General features: G+C 42.9%; 1 protein-coding gene across 1 annotated transcript in view; it reads left to right on the top strand.

The window, feature by feature from the left end:
- Positions 1-16,090, top strand: part of C8A (complement C8 alpha chain) — a 40,308-nt gene that overhangs the window by 12,733 nt on the left and 11,485 nt on the right. Inside the window, exons 6-8 of the mRNA XM_074962294.1 lie at positions 4,272-4,472; positions 7,966-8,206; positions 15,887-16,015. Of these exons, the coding sequence (XP_074818395.1) occupies positions 4,272-4,472; positions 7,966-8,206; positions 15,887-16,015 (571 nt within the window). The remainder of the gene's footprint in view (positions 1-4,271; positions 4,473-7,965; positions 8,207-15,886; positions 16,016-16,090) is intronic.

Below are 16,090 nucleotides of genomic sequence, written 5' to 3'. Positions count from 1 at the left end.
TACTTGCCCACTTTTACAGTGCTTTGAGATCTGCAGGCTGGATGACAAGTGCCATAGAAGAGCTAAGGCACCTCCCACCCCCACCTCTGTCTGTATAATGCTGGAGCTTTAAAACTCCACTTGTCCTGCTGGGAACTTCCTACACTGCAGGGTAAAGTCATCATTGCCATGGTTAGCAGTTAGTGTACTTTGACCATTGCTTATCCTAATCCCCGCTTTGTTACCTTTTGCTCCTCCTGTCGGGCTGTTATACTCACTTGTTGTCTATAGCTTCTTTGGGGCAGGGAAGGCCTCTTTGTTACCTCTTTGTACATTTCCCAGCACATGGAGGCAAGGGCTTTTAGGCACTAACACAAAACAAATAACAAACAGGGGAGGAAGGATAATCTAATGGTTAGGGTACTAGTCTAGGAACTATGGAGATTTTGCTCTGCCACAGACTTTCTATGTGAGCTTGGTTAAGTTATTCAGAGCCAGATTTTCAAAGATATTTCAGCACCTAAAAATACAGATCAGAGCCTAGCGTGGTTTTCAAAAGCACCTAAGGATTGTAAGAAGGTGCTTTCTTATGCCTAACTCTCTCCATTCATCGTATGCAGGGCCTGGGCACCCTAGAAGGGACCTGTCTTCATTTTTAGGTGCCTTTGAAAATCTGGCCCAAGCCCTAGGCCATATTTGAAAATGGGTCTTCAGCTTCTAAGTCAATTTTCACCCTTTCAAAAATTTTACTATGCATTCCCACAGAACACACACTTCTTCCTGCAGTGGAGATGGACTTTTAGGCCTGGTCTACCCTGCTACTTTTTAGCACTGCAACTTTCTCACTCAGGGATGTGAAAAAAAACACACACACCCCGAGTGCTGCAAGTTTCAGTGCTGCAAAGTGGCAGTGTAGACAGTGGATCAGCGCTGGGAGCTACTCCCCTCGTGGGGGTGGTTTTTTTACAGCGCTCTCCCAGCACTGGGGCCGCGACTACACAGCCACGTTAAAGCACTGCCATGGCAGTGCTTAACGTTGCTAATGAAGACATGCCCTCAGATTAATACATTTTAAGTCCAGAAGGGACCACTGTGATCTAGTCTGACCACCTGAACAACATACCCCGCAGGACTTCCCTAAATTAAATTCCTGCTTCAAGTCCAGTTGTTGTGCTCAAACTAGAGCGTATCTTAAACATTTTCAGTCACGAAGAACCATTGGTAAATTGTTCCAATGGTTAGTTGCCCTCGCTGTTAAAAAAATTCCACCTTATTTCCAGTGTGAGTTTGTCTAGCTTCAACGTCCAGCCATTGGATCTTGTTTTACCTTGATAATAGAAGGCTCTTCAATCTAGCAGACCAAGTTTGTATTCCCATGCAGATATATATAAACTGTGATAAAATCACCCCCTTTCTCTTAGATAACCTACAGAGATCGAGCTCCTGGAGTCTCTCAGTATATGGCATGCTGTCCAATCCTTTTAATCATTCTTGAGGCTCTTCTCTGAACCCTCTCCAATTTTTCAACATCCTTCCTGAAGTATGGACACCAGAACTGGACCTGGTATTCTTGCAGTGGTCACCCAGTGCCAAATGCAGAAGTAATATAACCTCCTTACTCCTCTCAATATTCCCCTGTTTATAGAGCCAAGGATTCCATTAGCTCTTTTGGCTACAGTGTCGCACTTCAGACTTCTGTTCAGTCCCTGCTTGCCAGGATAGAGTCCATCCTATAAATATGGCTTGTAAATTTTGTGCCTAGATGTATGAATTTTGATTTTGGCCATATTGAAAGGCATATTGTTTGCCAGATCCCAGCTTATCAAGCAAGATAGATGGCTCTGTATCAGTGACCAGTTCTATTTGTTATTTACCACTCCCCTGATCTGTGGGTCATCTACAAACTTTAGCAGTCATGACTTCATGTTTTCTTCCAAGTCATTGATAAAAATTTTAAATATTTAGGGCCAAGAACCTGCAGGACCCCAAGAGAAAAAACACCTATTAGATGATGTTTTCCCCATTTGCAATTATATTGAGAGACGTATCCCATTTTTAATCCATTTAATGTTTGCCGTGTTGATTGTGTCATTCTAGTTTCTTAATCAAAATGTTGTGCAGTACCAAATGCTGTACAGAACTCTAAATGCGCTACTTCACTGTAAAGCTCCAAAACGGTATTTTCTCTGTATGCCCCTCAAGATGGCAAGCTATTCCATGCAGAGACTTGTTGCTTTCACTAAAAAAATGTTATGCACTGTATAAACTACCAAAAAATTAAAAGAATGTTAAGATTGCAAAGTCAAGCACTAAAAAGTTAAGGAAGCCAGAACTAAGGTTGCCTGTGCAATCTTAATTTGGCCCTCTTGTGTGTAAGCGTTATGCTGCAGTTTATAATTACATGATCACATACCGTATTTTCCACAGGATAGAAAATTCAATGCACAGGAGGGACGGTGCTCACTTAACAAGTACCTATTCAATATTTTGTGTTTGCTCCTTGTTCAATCTGTGCCCCAACCCCGAGGGGCTTATTCACTGCATACTATTCAAATAGTGCTCTGAAGAAAGAATTACTAATTTCTTCATGGTCTTTTCTCTGGCACTCATCCCTACAGTATCTGAGTGCTTCACAGACATCTATTAAATTATCTTCACAACATCCCTGTGAGGAGGGTAATATTATCCCCATTTTAGAGATGTGGGGTTGAAGTACTGAGATTAAAATCCACAAATTTTGAGTTTAGGAGGACCTAATTTTTCAGAGTACGTAGCATTATAAAGCAGTTCATGTGGTGAAAGCACAGCTCCCACGGACTTCAGTTGCAGCTGTGAGTTCTCAACACTAGTCTCCCCGCTCCTTGGTTCCTGATGCCAGTCTCCTTGTCCAGCCAATCCCAGTCTTCCCCCTCCTCCCAGCTCCTCATCCAATTTCCATGTCCCTCACACCACCACCAACTGACACCCTCTTCCTGTTTTCCTCACTAGCTCCCACTCCTCGACCTGGCTCCCTGCCCAACACGTCCCAACTTCTACTCCCTCTACCCTGCCTCCCCCGCACCAACTCTCAGTCTCAGTTTCCCTTTCTGCTCCCAGTTGCAATTTCTTTGCCCAGCCAATCCCAGTTTCTCTCCCGCCCCAGATATCTTGTCCCAATCTACTCATTTTCCCCTTCCCTGGTCCAGCTTTTTGACCATTGTGTGTTCAGATCAGAGAGCTTTCTCCTCCACACTGCCTGGGTGCCATCGCTGAGAGTCCAAGGCCTGGTCTACATGGGGGTGGGGGCAGGAACCGATCTAAGTTACGCAACTTCAGCTTACATGAATAACGTAGCCGACGTTGATGTACTTAGACCTACTCACTGCGGTGTCTTCACTGCAGCGAGTCGACTGCTGCCGCTCCCCCGGCGACTCTGCCTGCGTGCCTCATGGCGCTGGAGTACAGGAGTCGATGGGAGAGCGCTCGGGGGTCGATTTATCGCGTCTAGACTAGACGCGATAAATCGACCCCCGCTGGATCGATAGTGACCCGCCGATCCCGCGGGTAGTATGGATATACCCTAAGAGAGAGAGACCCCTGCTCTTAGTTCCAGTGCCCAGCATAGACAGCTAGGAGCTGACTTTTACAGCAAAAGTCCATCTGAGCCCCTGTAGCCCTGGGATGGACCATGTTCAGTAACTCTGTGGGAATGGTGCATGCTCATGCTAGGAGCTGTCAGGGGCTCACTGTGGGTGGAATGTGCTTAGATTTTAGCAATTAAAATCTAAGCAGTCTCTACTGAGCAGGTGTTTATAATTTATAATTTAATCTATGGTGTAGATTTTTCAAAGACTCAAAACTTGGTTAAATTGAGTCAGATTTGGCAAAAGGCACATCCCTAACACAAAGGCCACCACCATGCCAAATTTCAAGTCACTGCTCTCAAGTATAGGGGCACTAGAGTTGTTCAAAGAACATTTTTATTGTGGGCAAAAACAAAAAAAATGTATTTCCCCCTAACCCCATTCTCAGAAACAGTTGAACCATTTTTGATGATATTTTCCAGAAAATATTCAGCGTGAGTTAGGCACCACCTGGGAAAATTTCAGCCAAAACAATTAAGGTTTGGCAAAGTTATAAGCAACTGAAAACAGGGTTTTGTAATGGGAAGTGTCAGACTACTTTAATAATAAGCTGCATTACCTTACCACTGACTTCAGTTGGGGCAGGATCAGATACGTCAGCACAGAGAGTTATAGGATAAAGAAGGCAGATCATAGCTGCAAAAGTAATGCCTCTTCTTTTCATTTCAGGCTCATGCTGATTCTGGATTCTCTTTTGAGTTTTATGATGATTCGAGAGATTTAATTGATGCCATAAAAAAAGATAAATCCACAAATTATGGCTTTACCTTTGGAATAAGTTATGCTGACATACCTCCCCTTTTTGAGCTAGGTTTCAGTTTATCAAAGGGTAAAGGATCCCTGAAGAATTTCACACAGTATAACGAGAAGGTAACAAAACAATGGTGCATGTGTTCTCTCAGTCATGTCTTGTTGCATTGTGCAATTTCAGTTTAACTTCTGTTAGTTTATTCCCTTACTTGCATGTTTTTTAAACAATAGTAATCGTACCTTCATTTGTTCATGTAATTGCAAACGTGTCATCATTAGTAATCTTGTTTGTTGGTCTTATTACATTTAAGCAAACAGAATCATTATAATGGGAATAAAATTGAATTACAAAGTATAAGAATAAATGTCATCTTGCCCCTTCCTGTTTCATGGCTATATTAAGTATATAAATAAAGAAATGCTTAAAGTGACAAACAGGGAGGGGAAAATATCAAGATGTTCATCAAAACAGATGTCCTCAGGGAATGAGCTCCCGTGGCAAATAGATCTTGTTCAATTTAATACAAGCTGCAACATGGTGGTAAATTAAGCTTCTATTGTATCATAAGTTAAAAGTATCTTAGTAAACAAATAGTACTAAATGGAAGTGTTTATTTTTAATAGAAAGTTTGTATCATGGCCAAATATGTGGTGACTCCCATTTAGATTTAATAATATTAATGATAATATTTTATATTTATACTATGTCTGTGATCTACTTTTCTCTTGGTTAGTGACAAGGAACAGTAAAAGAGAATGATCTTGACAGTGTCCTACTTGAAGTGCTTACAAAACTGCTCTAAGCTGGCACCATTAAAGTATCTAGTTCTTCCTTGCCTAGAGTCACATAATTTTTTTGATGAAAACAATCAGTGATTTTGTATCCTCAGAAAATGACTCATTAAAAGGGCTGGGTCACAAGGGTCACTCACCGCACCTCCTGCTGGTTCTCCCGGGGAATAGCTCCACTAGCCTGTGCTCCCATTCCGGTGGTGTCTTCCGCCATCCTATCTCCCACTACACTGCTCACTCCCAGATCTACATCTTCCTCTTCATGACTTGGCCCTCCGGCCAGGTCACTAAAGTCCTCCCCTTCTGGGGAATTCAAAGGTCTTCCAGACTGTGCTGTCAGGATGGCATCTCCAACACATTGTGCCACTACCCAGTGGCTGGTAGGGGAACCAAGGCCTGCCCTCTACTCTGGGTTCCAGCCCAGGGATCCTATAACATGCAGCCAAGGCCTATATCTCTTTATTTCCCTGGGCTTCTTCCTACTTCACTGGTTTCTCCCCTCTCTGGGTTTACCAGCATCTTAACGTCCATCCATCCGCCCGTATAGCCTGCCTTCCTACCACCACTGCTTGTGGCCAGCTACTTGGCTATATACTGAGCCCCTCCTGCTCTGGCACAGCTGAGCCTACTCATAATTAGTGGCTAGTTCCCTGGCTCCCCCTCCAGGTGCACCCAGGGGATTTAATTGGCCTGCCTGGCCACCTTAACCTCTTCCAAGTCTGTGTGGGGCTGACACCCCATCACAGGCAGGGCAGCCCATTGTGTCAGTTTCTGAGACTTGGAGCAATGGCCCAAACATGAGAGAACTTGCAGGAGAATGCTCTCCAGTCACGTGGACTTTGGGGAACAGCATCCTCTGCCCTCAACAGGAGAACAGCCAGGGTGTCTGCACAGCTGAGACACAGCTAATTAATGCTGAGTAGGGGAAGCAATGCCAGGCACCAACCGCCATGTGGATTTGTTGATATACTCACTCTTCTCCTCTGCAGAGGACCTTGCAGAGACATGCTATGAAATGTACTAGGTGTGTGTGTGCACACATGTGACATTGCTATAGAGAAGATACAAGATTCTACTATTAGTACTATCTAAAGAAGGTCTTCTTTAACTTAAGTGGTAAAAGCGTATGTTTTCTGGAGCTGAAGGACCACAGATCTAGTACCAGCGCCAAGGGGAGAGGAGTGTGTGTATTTATGTGTTAGCGAGCATGTGTGAGCGATGTAGTAATTGCATCTGGGTGTGGCACCTGGATCCTTTACATGGCCCCAAGAATCACATTGACTTTGTTTGGTGGAGTTCCCCTGCAAGAGGTTCTCCATTGCTTGGCTGTCCAGCACAGTGGCCGTAACATAGTTTTGCTGTGTAAAGGGAAGTTACCAGGTTAAATCTGGCCACTAAGTTTAGGTTTTACAAAACAAATACATTTTAACAGAACCTAACACCAATAGAAATTATTCAATTTTTAAAAAATATTTCTATTTTTAAGACATATAAACATTTTTCTGGAAGCATTGCAATTCCATTACTGAAGCTTTGGGCTAGGCCATAGGAGCCAGCACCAAAATTGACTAAAAACTGTAAAGTGAAACTGACAAGCCGACTTTAATGGTCTAAGCTGAGAGATACGCAAAAGTGAACAAACAGCATAAACAGTGACATGTCAGTTAGATGTTCAATCATCAAAGGAATTATTTGTAATACAGGAAAGGAGTAGAGCAGCAGTTCTCAAACTGTGGGTCGGGACCCTCTTTGAATGGCGTCACCAGGGGTGGCTTAGACTTGCTGGGGCCTGGGGCTGAAGCCCAAACCCCACTGCCCAGGGCTGAAGCCAAAGCCCAAGGGCTTCAGCTCTGGGTGGCAGGGCTCAGATTGCAAGCCCCCTGACAAGGGGCTGAAGCCTTTGAGTTTCAGCTTTGTACCCCCCTCCCTCCCCCGCAGCCCGCCCGGAGTGGTGGGGCTTGGGCTTTGGACTCCCTCCTCCCCGGGGCAGTGGGGCTTGGGTGGGCTCAGGCTTCAGTCCCCCTCCTGGGGTTGTGAAGTAATTTTTGTTGTCAGAAAGGGGTCATGGTGCAATGAAATTTGAGAACCCCTGGAGTAGAGCATCCGATTTACAGGAGAAAAAAACATAAGGAGCCTATTCTGATTTCACGTATACAGTATTGCTAACACCAAGTGCACAGGTGCTGGGAGTAGAGGTTCCTGGGGGGTGCAGCCACACCCTCTGGCTTGAAGTGGTTTCCATCATATACAGGGTTTGCAGTTTGGTTTGATGGCTCTCAGCACCCCCACTATACAAATTGTTCCAGCTCCACTGCCCAGGTGATCAAAAATCATGACTCCAGCTCCCCAAAATCATGAGATTTGCTTTAACATATGTTAAGAAATAAAATGTATTTTTAGTTTCCTTCTTGTTTTTTGGTCCTTTAAGGGACACTTGGGTCACACTTTCAAGCTTTTCTCTGCAACCATAAGAGCTAGAAACTTTTTTTTTAAATGAAAGCTGAGATTCTCAGAATCACTTGACTCCAGGAACTGAAGCTGTAAGAAAAAGAGCAGATATTGAGAGATTTGAGATAAAATCACAAGAGTTGGCAACATTGCTTACCTCCATTCCAGACCAATATATCTCTATTGGCTTCAGTGAGGATACATTAGTGTTCTTTAGTGGAGAATCAGGCTCAGACAATGTTCCTTTAGAGGGCTCCCAGCTTGGTGTAAGCCCACTGAATGTTTATATCGCTATTCTGCAATGTGGACCCATGTATATTTCTCAGGGAAGAGGCACGTTTCCCTTTTAAGGTCTGTTTTGTTTTATCTGCAGAACATAGAATTCATTAGAGCCATAACAAAGGTACAGACAGCGCGGTTCAAAATGAGACGGGATAACATAGTTCTGGATGAAGACGTGCTTCAGTCCCTGATGGCGCTTCCAGAAAGCTACAACTATGGAATGTATGCCCAATTTATTAATGACTACGGTACCCATTTCATGACATCTGGGACCATGGGAGGCATCTTTGAATATATCCTCGTCATTAACAAAGAAGAAATGGATAGAAAAGGTTAGAATAATGCTACAAATTCCATGTTCATCACTTTATTCTCCAACTGTCCCCTCTGATTGTTTAATGTTATAAACTGTTAAAACTAACTGCTGGGTTCCTCCCTCTTCATCCTCCTAGGCATGGAGCAATAGTACTAGCACTGCTAAAGCAGCACCTACCACCAGAGGATACATATAGCCACTCACCAACTGGCACGTCCTACCCCTGACCCATCTACCTCCACCAAATTCCTCCTCACCACTGCTCACGGGGCCAGTTGCCACTGTTCCACAGTATGCTTATGCAGAGCCACTTACACTGACTTTCCATAGTTTGCCTTCCTGCGCAGCAAATCAGCGGCTTCTGAGCAGCATTTGGGCCTTCTGGCCTTAGAGAGCAGGGCCAGGAGTTAGCTCACAGTGGCTAAAATTAGGCACTCTGAGTCACTCCCAGCGCTTTAGTATTCTTGGCTTCAGTACATTTCATAGGTGAGTTAAATATAATGAGTCAGATTCCGCAGCTGGCGTCATTTGGCATAAGTCCATTGGCATAAATGGAATTACACTGATTTACACCAGCTGAGGTTCTGGCCCTAAATCTTTTTTAAAGTACATCTCCTTTTGGTCACTAGGAGGCATGTGAGAAGTTAAACTGGAGGCTCTCTAGGTTCGATTATTTATCTTTTATCCTGCTGTAAGGTGTTAAATAAACCAATAAGTACATCTCACAGTCAGCATGCAGTTCCTGTCCAGCTCATTCATTGTACTGGGGAATCTACATGGCTTTTCCATCTGCTTAATCTTTATATTAGTATGGCTGCTATATGGGAGGCATCATCCCAGTGGACATGAACTCATCTCCAATGTGCTCTCCCAAAACAGGCGAACTCAGAAGACTGAGGTATTCTGTAACCTTGACTCTGAAAAGATGTGACCTGTCAGGGGGTTTTAAAGTTCATGATTAGGGTTTCCCTTTCCAATGGGCCAAACCAGAACCACAAGTCCAAACCTCCCCACACTTTGGGGGTGCTTTCTACATCCAGACCCAATATGGATCCAAATTTTGCAGCTCTCATTACCTCCCAGAAGAAGGACTGTCAATTATCTTTTGCACGACACCTGGTTAAACAAACAGGTATATCCTGTGGGGATGAAAACAGAGGAAAGTCACCAGCAAGGCATCTTGTTCTACTTTCTTACATCAAAGTTTCCCTTGGCAGTAATTAGTAGTTTTGGCAGGAGTCTGGATTTGTCCAGTACCCTTTCTTGACCGTATCATTCTCCTATAACTTACATATAATGGCGCTGCATCTTTTCCACCAGCTAATTTTGCAACCAATGACTGCCTTGTGTCATCAGCATCTAGGCTTCCCAAATCTGAACCTGTTCTTTTCACATCCTTTTTGCTCTCCCTGGCTTATTACTACAGAAAGGTAGGACAGCACCTGGAGAAATGTTCATTTATCAGTACAGAGATCGGGACGGGTCCAGAATGCAGTAAGGGATTTCATGTCCATATTCAGAAGCCTGAAGACTTAATAACTGGCTGCCTGGGAACAAAACAACCACATACAGAGATCCAGAGGAAAGAATGACACTGTCACTCAAACTTCAACAATCAGTGCAGGCCTCAATCATATAAGATGGAACCCTTAGTGAGACCTAGTCTAAAAACCAAGCTCTCCTCTGAGAGGGTCGCCATGAGCGACCCAGACACAAGTGTATCAGGATCGACCCCCAAGGACATTCTCTTCACACTGGTGGGGAAAATTGTAGCTTTGATTATACTTGCTAGCACTGAGATCAAGAAAAAAGGCATTACACAGACAGATCAAGATACACTCAAAGGCATTTGTTTGTTCTGAATGTGTGAAAAATGCATTGTACTTGGCCTTACATCTGCCATTGTACACTGGATGGCTTGTAATCTCAGGAATGACAGAGTTCTGCTCACTACAGCTTTCAATCAATGGAGGTGTGCAGGGCTGCATGGTTATGCCTGTAAATTATGTTTATGTAATGTATCATCTGCAGTTTGGATTGCATGCACATCAGTTTCTGGGTAGTTGAAACATAAAGCCTCTTCTAATCAAGAATGAGGATGCAGAACAACATAGTCCTTTGGTACACTCTCAAGATTGTTAGTGAAAATGCAAAGTCAGCTACAGTGTGATAGATACCACAACCCTTATACATCCAATGATGCAAGCAGGCATTAGTCATCTATAGCATCTGTTAGAGGTTCTGCTTTGGTTTCAACCTGGTGGCCTAAGATGGAGACTATGATGATAGCAATAGTAAAAGACAGCCAGATGCTCAGCTGGTATAAATCAGCATAGCTTCATTGACTTCAGTAAGACTATGGCAGTTTATGATTTGGCCTGGAGTAGTTTGGGTATTTACAATGACACATATTCAATGCTCAGAGCCCACCATAGAGAGTGTTAAAAAGAAGTACTTAGCAACAGAAATGATTTGTACAGCTCTCCTGAAGTCTGTGTCCTTATTCTTGGAGACGCTCTGTGTCCTCCACTCCTGGAAGAGTGAGTGACAAAGAGGTGACCAAGATCTTGGCAAGGAAGACTTTAAGAAGCAGACTGCCAAGTTAGAGGAAAGGATTAATCACCACCAGCTGGACAGGAGCTGTTATTTTACTTTATCTTGTGCTTACTGTGTATCTGAGATGAGATTTACTGCTACAAAGGTGCCCTATTTTAAAAATGAAGGATGTTGGAGTTCTGCAAGAGATAAAAAATGTGCCCCAGAAGAGAGATAATTTTCATTCTAATGTAGGATACTTGTATAATTTCCATCTATAGTGGATGCCAGTAAAAACTCAACATTTATCAACTGATAAAGCATTATATCCCATAGGGAATGAAACTGCAGAGTCTCAGATTCCACCACATGGTAATAATTGGTAAGTGTTGATGGTTTAATAGTGACCACTATATGTCATAGAAAGTTACGTAGGCATCTATATCCTAAAATAGCAGTGCAGGGCTTATATTATGCCATACATGGGTACTGGACAGATTTCCTATTGAATGAGGTGGTTCCTCACTATGTTGTTACATGGTGTGTATGAGTCAGATCCTCAGCTGCTGTAAATCAGCACAGCTCAATTGAAATCAGTTGCATTTACACCAGTTGAAGAACTGGCCCTGTACTTTCTTAAAAAAACCCACCAAAAAACGTTATCACTAAAACTTGAGCCACTGAGCTGCATAAACGAGCACTAACTAATACAACTAGTTTGTCCTAACCAATTACTAAGCTATATCCCGATATTACGCAATTTAGAACGAAGGCAAAAATCCCATTGAAGTGGAAATTGTCTCAATAAGGACTGAGTAAAAATGAATAAGGGTATCAGGATAAGGCACCTTGTGAATCATGCCACCAACATTTTTCATTCCTTCTTTTTAAAATAAATTCTTGTTTTATTACACAGCAGAAAAATTGAGTAATTCATTAACAGCTATAACGACATTTTGGGGAGATGCAGTCAGCACAGAATAGTATGGAAAGAGCCTTTTCATATTCTGATTAATTCAAAATGCAGCAATAAATCTCACGAGTAGGACACATTCAACTATCTGAAATTACATCAGATGATAAACAATCATGGTTTCCCCTCCTGCAAAGAGCCAGTACTCTGTATGACCACCCTTTTGCAACAATAACCACTTCAATATTTATCAAGACTGGATCTACAGTATTCGTGACAACCAATTGCAAATTGTATTGACAGACCCTTGCTGAGCATAATTATTCAACAGGAGCCATGGTGAATCAATTAATCAGAGTGTATCTCAACTTTAATTTTATGGCACTTCAATGCTGAGATAAGCAATCATTCATGTTGCTTTGAGTGAATGAATTTTATCTGGTTTCAGAGTAGCCGCCGTGTTAGTCTGTATTCGCAAAAAGAAAAGGAGTACTTGTGGCACCTTAGAGACTAACCAATTTATTTGAGCATAAGCTTTCGTGAGCTACAGCTCACTTCATCGGATGCATTCAGTGGAAAATACAGTGGGGAGATTTATGTACACAGAGAACATGAAATAATGGGTGTTATCATACACACTGTAAGGAGAGTGATCACTTAAGATGAGCTAATACCAGCAGGAGAGCGGGGTGGGGGGGAACCTTTTGTAGTGATAATCAAGGTGGGCCATTTCCAGCAGTTGACAAGAACGTCTGAGGAACAGTGTGTGTGTGGGGGGGGGAGGAAATAAACATGGGGAAATAGTTTTACTTTGTGTAATGACCCATCCACTCCCAGTCTTGAAAGATCCAGAAGAGTACCCAGAAGTCACCTACTACAGGACAGGCCCCAACAAAGAAAATAACAGAACTCCACTAGCCGTCACCTTCAGCCCCCAACTAAAACCCCTCCAACGCATCATCAAGGATCTACAGCCTATCCTGAAGGACGACCCATCACTCTCACAGATCTTGGGAGACAGGCCAGTCCTTGCTTACAGACAGCCCCCTAACCTGAAGCAAATACTCACCAGCAACCACACACCACACAACAGAACCACTAACCCAGGAACCTATCCTTGCAACAAAGCCCGCTGCCAACTGTGTCCACATATCTATTCAGGGGACACCATCGCAGGGCCTAATCACATCAGCCACACTATCAGAGGCTCGTTCACCTGCACATCTACCAATGTGATATATGCCATCATGTGCCAGCAATGCCCCTCTGCCATGGTCAAACTGGATAGTCTCTATGTAAAAGAATAAATGGACACAAATCAGACGTCAAGAATTATAACATTCAAAAACCAGTCGGAGAACACTTCAATCTCTCTGGTCACTCGATTACAGACCTAAAAGTCGCAATATTACAACAAAAAGACTTCAAAAACAGACTCCAACGAGAAACTGCAGAATTTGAATTCATTTGCAAACTGGACACCATTAAATCAGGCTTGAATAAAAGACTGGGAGTGGATGGGTCATTACACAAAGTAAAAACTATTTCCCCATGCTAATATTTCCCCCCTATTGTTACTCACACCTTCTTGTCAACTGCCTTAAAAGACAGAACTTTATTTTGTCCTTGTGGTTTTTGAACTAACTTATGATTTATTATGGCCTAGGGTAATAAAAAATCATGATGCACAAGCCACTAGCCGTCACCTTACAGACCTAAAAGTTGCAATTCTTTAACAAAAAGACTTAAAAAACAGACTGCAACGAGAGACTGCTGAATTGGAATTAATTTGCAAACTGGATACAATTAACTTAGGCTTGAATAGAGACTGGGAGTGGATGGGTCATTATACAAAGTAAAACTATTTCCCCATGTTTATTCCCCCCCTCCCCCATTGTTCCTTAGACGTTCTTGTCAACTGCTGGAAATGGCCCACCTTGATTATCACTACAAAAGGTTCCCCCCTCCACGCTCCTGCTGGTAATAGCTCATCTTAAGTGATCATTCTCCTTACAGTGTGTATGATAACACCCATTGTTTCATGTTCTCTGTCTATATAAATCTCCCCACTGTATTTCCCACTGAATGCATCCAATGAAGGGAATTTTATCTATTTCTGTTTACAATTGTTGAATATTTTACTCCTTGTAATTGAATGCTGCATGTTTACTCTTTCTCAGGGCCCAGGCCTACAATGCAATGAGACCCTCTATTCCTATTGAAGTCAATGAGAAATGAAGGGTTAGGCACTCTCCATCTCCCATCAACTTGAATGGGAGTTCAGGGGGCATATTGCCTCTCTTGAGGTGCTCAGCATCTCACATGCTCAGGGTCTGATCCTGCACCAGTAAGTCAATGAGCCAGATTCTGGTCTCAATTGTTGCAGGCATGCACAGGTGTGACTCAACTGGAGTTACTCCTTATTCACAGGAGTAGCAGTAGAGAAGAGACTTGTGCTCAACAGCATTTGCTAGTTACTTCAATGGAAGCAAACTCAGGCCTACAGGCCTGATACTGATGAGAGGCAGTGTGGCCTAGTGGGAGGACTGAACTTAGCATCAGGCCACCTATGTTCTATTCCCGCCTTGGTAACCGGCCTGCTGGGTGACCTTGGGCAAGTCTGTTTGCCTCTTTATGCTTCAGTTTCTCGATCTGTAAAATGGGCATAATGATACAGTAAAGTTCTTCGTAAAGCACTACTGATTAGAGCCCTGCATGGATACAAAAGCAGCTATCCCTGGTCACGCTAGTGTGTGTGTGCAAGTAGCTCACACGGTCCTGGACAGGAGATGCAAAGGAGCATTGAAGGGACGTTGTGACCAGGGACAGCTGCCAGTGAGCCTCGTGCCCGCCCCAGTGGGCAGGGCTGGGGGGCGGGTACAGCCACGCCAGAGGAACTGCTTGCACTGGGCACTGGTTCCTGCAAGCAGCGGCCCGACATGCTGCTGCTTTCACCGCTGTGGTTCCTGGCCCCGTCGCTGGCCATGGCCCTGCTGGTCTCACTCGTTGGCAGTAGAGCCCTGCAATGCTGCAGATATCCACTTTATATCCATGGATACAAATTTTGTATTCATGCAGGGCTCTACTACTGATGAAAAGGGCTATATAAAAGCTAGGTATTATTATCCTGCATTCACTGAAATCAATGGAAGACTTGCCATTAACTTCTGCTGAACTTGCCTTTATAAATATATATATGTGTGTGTATATATATACACACACACACACACTGAAATTTACACATAACAAAACATTGTTGACCTAAGAAATGTGCCTGCTACTGTACTTTGGTGAAACCACTTCTTTATTTCAGTTCTCTTCTCTACAGCTTGTTCATAGGACTCCAGTTATTTATTTTTTACAATACATACAGCCGTAGTGGAGGTTAACGGTAATATAAGAGCATGCAATAAACCTTCAGTGATTTTCAAAGGATAAACAATTGATACATTTTTATTGAAGTTACTATTCTAGCCAGTCATTTTATCTCACTAGAACAACTCATGCAAATTGACGCAAATGGTATTGTAATTCTGTGGCAGCAGCTATTTTCAGTACGGAGGTTTTTTCAGCATCCGTTCAGTAATGTTTTGTAAAACATTATCTACTGGCCAAAATCTATGGGGCCAGTACTTCAGCTGGTCACTTGAGCTATGTCAATTTATATCAGCTCAGGTTCTGACCAATGTATCCCAGGAAGTCATATTTGGCTAAGGCCAAACTCCTATAAAAAGGCAAACGCTCTCTGCAACACTGTCTTCTGACCCTCTATCTAATTATGTAGCTAATATGCCAGTCTCAGTATGCAGATGATTAAGAAGCATATTATGATGTAGGCACCAGATATTCCGTTGCTAAAAATTGGCATAGGTCTATTGACTTTAGTGGGTCTAAACAGAATGTAAACAGATAGAACGGAACCTGACATATGAAGGGACTTCCTAGATTTGAGATTTTTCACTCTTCTTTTAGAAGAAAATCTTTTGGGGCAAGTATTTTGCCCTTTCAGACTTAACAATCACTGACATACCTGAGCCATATATTTGGCTTCCACATCACAACGACAAAGCCCAGCAAAATCATTTTCACAATGATGGCAATAATTTCTTAGCTTCCACAAATGTGCCATACATAGCTGTATGAATATTTTATTGGTTGATGTGCCCGCAAGTACCACTGGGGAAAAAATAATGCCGTTCTTACCAATAATGACACTGACATTATTGTTTTTCTTGTTTTGTTTTACAGCCATTAGTTCTGAAACAATAAGTTCCTGTTTTGGTCTGTCAGGAGGCCTCATGTACCAAAAGGAAAGAACAGATATATCAGTGTCACTATCATACAAAAAGTGTGATATGGAAGCATTTCTTAAAACTGGTATGATGCCCGAAAAGGGAATACACAGAATATATTTGTTTTACTAGTAAATCTTGAGCTGAATTCACCATTGGT

The sequence above is a fragment of the Natator depressus genome, chromosome 8 (assembly GCF_965152275.1).
Source record: "Natator depressus isolate rNatDep1 chromosome 8, rNatDep2.hap1, whole genome shotgun sequence".
NCBI classification, from domain to species: Eukaryota; Metazoa; Chordata; order Testudines; family Cheloniidae; genus Natator; species Natator depressus.
Note: the sequence above shows the minus strand (reverse complement) of the source record. Positions and strands in the feature narration are given on the sequence as shown.